The sequence below is a fragment of the Nicotiana sylvestris genome, chromosome 5 (assembly GCF_000393655.2).
Source record: "Nicotiana sylvestris chromosome 5, ASM39365v2, whole genome shotgun sequence".
Lineage (NCBI taxonomy): Eukaryota > Viridiplantae > Streptophyta > Magnoliopsida > Solanales > Solanaceae > Nicotiana > Nicotiana sylvestris.
In genome coordinates, this window is record NC_091061.1 from 145857716 (window position 1) to 145863458 (window position 5743).

General features: G+C 44.8%; 1 protein-coding gene across 1 annotated transcript; it reads right to left on the reverse strand.

Annotated features, from left to right (window-relative positions):
* Nucleotides 1-1765: 1765 nt before the first annotated feature.
* Nucleotides 1766-2227, reverse strand: LOC138869455 (uncharacterized). Its single transcript, XM_070147074.1, has one exon. The coding sequence runs from the start codon at nucleotides 2225-2227 to the stop codon at nucleotides 1766-1768; it is 462 nt and encodes a 153-aa protein (XP_070003175.1).
* Between the last annotated feature and the right edge of the window lie 3516 nt (nucleotides 2228-5743).

The following is a 5743-nucleotide window of genomic DNA, read 5'->3' on the forward strand; positions in this document are numbered from 1 at the left end:
TGGTAGGTCATGAAAAGTGTTCAAATTTTGAATTTTGGATCAAGGAGAGCCTATACTCACGTCTCAAGTCAAGTTCTACCTATGATTTCGCCTCAACAAACATTCAGGGCAAGTTCTAGACCATCGACTTGGTACTTGGGCTCGCAATTCGAATTCTCACCACACACACTCAAGGGTTGCCTAAGACGGAGTCGAGGGCCCACAACAACCTTAGATATGATTCAAGCGCCCCATGGCCCAAAATGACCACGTGATGATTATTTGGTCAACACAAGAGTCTCAAGGCCACAACTTTCACCATCCTAAACACAACATAATGTCTTCGACCATAGGATCAAAGGCAAATGTGTTAGGCCCAAGTGAGGCTTTGCCTGAGGTATCCTTAACTACAAAAACTTGAAAATCAAAAAAGAAAAGAAAAATAAAAAACGGACTCAAACCCTTAAGAAGGTTGTCACACCATCTATCATTGGGAAGAGCCACCCGGTTCGCACAATATCTACCCTTGGAAAGAACCATGGCATTAAGAAAACCAAGGGCTTATTGCAAACGCCAAAACAAAACACAAAGGCTACGAGCCTAACTTTGCAACTAAAACGAAAAATAGAAAATCAAGATGAAAACCTAATGAATATGTACAAACGGGGAGTAGAGTATACAACCAGGGGGAAATGAATATATACATAAACTCTGAAGATCATCTGGAATGAACAGTTATACACAAACCATCTATCCACTACTAATGTATAGAAATTAAAAGAAGGTAAAATAATATATACAGTCATCCTGACAGTTAATCCAAATAGTAGGGCCACACCCCCATGAATAAGAGCTAGCATTGTCCCCAATGCTAACTACCAAATAAGACATCAAAAATCAAAAATAAGCAAAGGCCCCTCAAGCCTCATCAAACTGGTCCCCAGCCTGCTGCTGCTGGGACAGGTGTCTGCTCATGATCCTGCTCATCAACTGGTGGAACTGAAGAGGGCTCAACATCTGCTGTACTAGACAGGGGAGCCACCTCGATCACTATTCCCTCTGTATTAGGGATCTTCCTCGCTGACAAACCTATCCTCCCATGCTTCTGGTTTCCTGGTTCTCTCTATACCTCCAACCTGTGGTTCACCCCCTTCGGCATATCCTCCACTATCCCCTGATATTGAAGCTGTGGGAGACGTGGAGTAAGTGCTCCCCTTGTCTTTTTCTGCTCCGAACTCATCAGACGAGTCCGAGATAACATCGACCGGCTCCTTGGAAGAGGCTATATCATCATGATCCGGGGAAGGAGGGTCACGAAGTTGGAATGAAGTGGCCTTATGTGTTGGAGAAGACTCCAAGGTAATGCTCCGTGACGGAGCATACTCACTCCCGTGGAGTGAGATGCAGCTTTATCTGCTTCCCTGGTCTTAGGATTTAGCTTTACAATTCCTTTTCCCCTTCTCCCACGGGAGGAACCACCTCTCCCGGATTGTATTTGTTTCCCCGTTCGCTTCTTAGCCACATATTTTTGAACCATTGTTGCTGCTCAAGCCCACACGGACCGCACTGCTTTGATGCGCGGCCGCGTGGGGCAATTTCCATGGACTGATCATTTTTTGTACTTTTTCCCTGCACTGGTTCAACATAATCCCTGCAACACTTCACAAATTATTAGCTCAAAAATCCTACTCTACAACAGAAAAACAAAGAAAAGGAAAAAGACATGGGTTGCCTCCCACGAAGCTCCTGATTTAACGTTGCGGCACGACGCATGTTACCATCACAGTCATTTCAAATGAATGCACGCCATCACATGGCTGTCATCAATCTTTCCCAAATAATGCTTGACGCGATGCCCATTGACTCGGAAGACTTCACCATTTTTATTTTTGAGATCAATGGCACCATAGGGAGTTATCCCAACCACTTCAAAAGGGCCGCTCCACTTGGACTTCAACTTGCCCGAAAATAACCTCAACCGGGAATTGAAAAGAAGAACCATATCACCCACTTTGAATTCTTTCCCTCTGGTATACTTGTCATGAAGGTACTTCATCTTGTCCTTATACAAGGACGAGCTGTAGTAGGCATGAAACCTAAACTCATCAAGTTCATTCAATTGTTCCACCCGAAGATTTGCAGCTACATCCCATTCTAAGTTCAACTTTTTCAGTGCCCACATAGCTTTATGTTCCAATTCTACCGGAAGATGACAAGCCTTCCCAAACACCAACCGATACGGCGACATACCAATCGGCGTCTTGAAAGCTGTACGATAAGCCCAAAGAGCATCATCCAATTTCTTCGACCAGTCAGTCCTATTTGCATTGACAGTTTTGGATAAAATACTCTTAATCTCACGGTTGGACACCTCAACTTGGCCACTCGCCATACTTGGCTAGCAGAGAGTCAAAAGGCCGGTTGCAAAAATGAGAACCCCCGTCACTAATTATGGCACGTGGAGTGCCAAACCTCGTGAAGATACTCTTTTTCAAAAATGCCACCACACTTAGAGCTTCATTATTTGGCAAAGCTATGGCCTCAACCCATTTCGACACATAGTCAACCGCTACCAAGATGTAAGTGTTGCCACATGAACTTACAAATGGTCCCATAAAGTCTATCCCCCAAACATCAAAGATGTCAACCTCTAGAATTGTGTTAAGGGGCATCTCATCTTTCTTCGAAATCCCTCCGACATGTTGGCATTCATCACATCTTTTCACAAAGTCACCGACATCCTTGAACAACGAAGGGCAATAGAAACCACAGCTCAACACTTTAGGCGCCGTCCTTGCCCCGCCATGATGGCCACCATAGGGCGAAGAGTGACAAGCTTCCACAATACTCAGTTGCTCTTCTTCAGGAACACACCGGCGAATTACACCATCGGTGCAGATTTTAAAAAGATACGGCTCATCCCAATAGTAATCCAAGCAATCCCGCTTGAGCTTCTTCCTTTGGTTAGAAGAGAGCTCATACGAAACCACACCGGTAACAAGGTAATTGGCAATGTCGGCAAACCATGGCATGTCTAGTATTGAAACCGAGAGGAGTTGTTCATCCGAAAAAGCATCATTTATCTCAAGGCCGTCTAAAGGCCTCCCTTCCTCCTCCAATCGAGACAAGTGGTCCGCCACTTGGTTTTCACTACCTTTTCTATCAATGATCTCCAAATCAAATTCTTGAAGAAGAAGCACCCATCTCATTAACCTCGCTTTAGAATCTTTCTTCGTCATCAAATACCTAAGGGCGGCGTGATCAGTATGAATAATCACTTTGGCCCCCATAAGGTATGGGCGAAACTTCTCTATGGCAAAAACAATGGCAAACAATTCCTTTTCGGTGACCGTATAGTTCCTTTGAGCTTCATTCATTGTCTTACTTGCTTAGTACACCGGATGGAACATCTTGTTGATTCTTTGGCCCAAGACCGCCCCCACCGCAACATCACTAGCATCGCACATGAGCTCAAAAGGCAAGCTCCAATTTGGTGCGGTAATAATGGGGGTAGTCGTCAACTTTTGCTTTAGAAGCTCGAAAGCCTCCATACATTTCTCATCAAACACATATTTGGCATCTTTCTCAAGCAATTTACACAACGGGTTAACTACCTTAGAGAAGTCTTTGATGAATCTTCGGTAGAAACCCGCGTGTCCAAGAAAACTCCTCACCCCTTTGACAGAAGTAGGGGGAGGGAGCTTCGAGATAACCTCAATTTTCGCTTAATCAACCTCAATCCCTCTTTTTGAAAATTTGTGACCCAACACAATGCCTTCTTCTACCATAAAATGACATTTCTCCCAATTGAGAACCAAGTTTGTGTCTTCGCATCGGGCCAATACACGATCCAAGTTTTGCAAGCAATCACCGAAAGAGTCCCCGACCACACTAAAATCATCCATGAAGACCTCCAAAATGTCTTCCACCATATCGGTGAAGATTGCCATCATACATCGTTGGAAAGTCGTTGGTGCATTACATAACCCAAATGGCATTCGAGAGAAGGCGAATGTGCTACAAGGACATGTGAAAGTTGTCTTTTCTTGGTCTTCCGGGGCAATGAGAATTTGGTTATAGCCTGAATACCCATCCATAAAACAATAGAAAGCCCGGCCTGCAAGACGATCAAGCATTTGGTCCAAGAACGGCAATGGGAAATGATCCTTTCTAGTCACCTTGTTCAACTTCCAGTAGTCCATGCATACCCTCCAACCCGTCACAGTGCGAGTCAGAATAAGTTCATTATTGCCATTAGTCACCACAGTCATTCCTCCCTTCTTTGGCACACATTGTACTGGAGAAGTCCACGAACTATCATAAATTGGATACACCACACCGGCGTCAAGCCACTTGATGACTTCCTTTTTAACCACCTCTTGCATGGCTTCATTGAGTATCCTTTGATGTTCAAGAGACGGCCTAGCATCATCCTCCAATATTATCTTGTGCATGCAAAATGCGGGGCTAATACCCCGAATATCCGCCAAGGTCCATCCAATTGCCCGCTTGCGCTTTTGAAGAACCGCCAAAGTGGCTTCAACCTGCACGTTAGTCAAGCAAGAAGAAAGTATAACCGGCAAAGTAAAATTAGGACCAAGAAATTCATACCTGAGGTGAGGAGGAAGTGGTTTCAACTCCAACACCGGTGGCTCCTCAATAGATGGCTTGGTGGGAGGAGTTTTGCGATTTTCAAGATCAAGAGATAACTTCCTCGGTTCATAAGAATATGAGCCCATGCCATGTAATGTATTCACACACTCCACCCTTATAGCATCATCATCAACATCCATGTTCAATAGCACGGCCTCAAGTGGGTCCTCAACATTAGCCATAGCGCTTGTGTCATCCACTATCACTGTCGTGACAATGTCAACAAACGAGCACACCTCGTTGCTATTTGGTTGCCTCATTGATTTGCATACGTGGAACACCACCTTTTCATCACCAACACGGAAGGTCAATTCTCCCGCTTCCACATCAACCAAGGCCTTTCCCGTAGCTAGGAAGGGCCTCCCAAGAATGATAGGCACCTCAAAATCTACTTCACAATCCAAGATCACGAAATCGGCTGGCAATATGAACTTATCAACACGAACAAGGGCATCATCAATAATTCCCAAAGGCCGCTTCATTGATCGATACGCCATTTGAAGCCTCATAGAGGTTGGACGAGGTTGTCCGATTCCCAAGGTCTTGAAGACCGAATATGGCATTAAATTGATACTTGCCCCCAAGTCGCAAAGGGCTTTTGCAAAGTCGGCACTTCTAATGGTACATGGGATAGTGAATGCGCCGGGATCCTCAAGTTTTGGAGCCATAGAATGCACAATTGCGCTCACTTGATGGGTCATCTTGATTGTCTCACACTCCATTAATCTCTTTTTTGTAACCAAATCTTTCATGAACTTTGCGTATCCCGACATTTGCTCGAGTGCCTCCACCAAAGGCACATTGATAGTCAAACTCTTCATCATTTCAATAAATTTCTTAAATTGGTTGTCACCCTTTTGCTTGGCCAACCGTTGAGGGTAGGGCGGAGGAGGTCTAGGCAATGGTGCCTTGGCTTTTGGCACCTCCAGTTCGGGCATATCAATGACGTGTTCCCTAGACGGGTTCACGGCCTCTTGAGTCTCCTCCTCACCCTCATCAATTGAAATTCTCCCATCATCATTTGCACTTGGTTCGACAACATCCTTAACTACCAACGGGATCTCATCATTTTGCAACTCATCTTCATCTACCGGAACTCGGTTATCTCTTG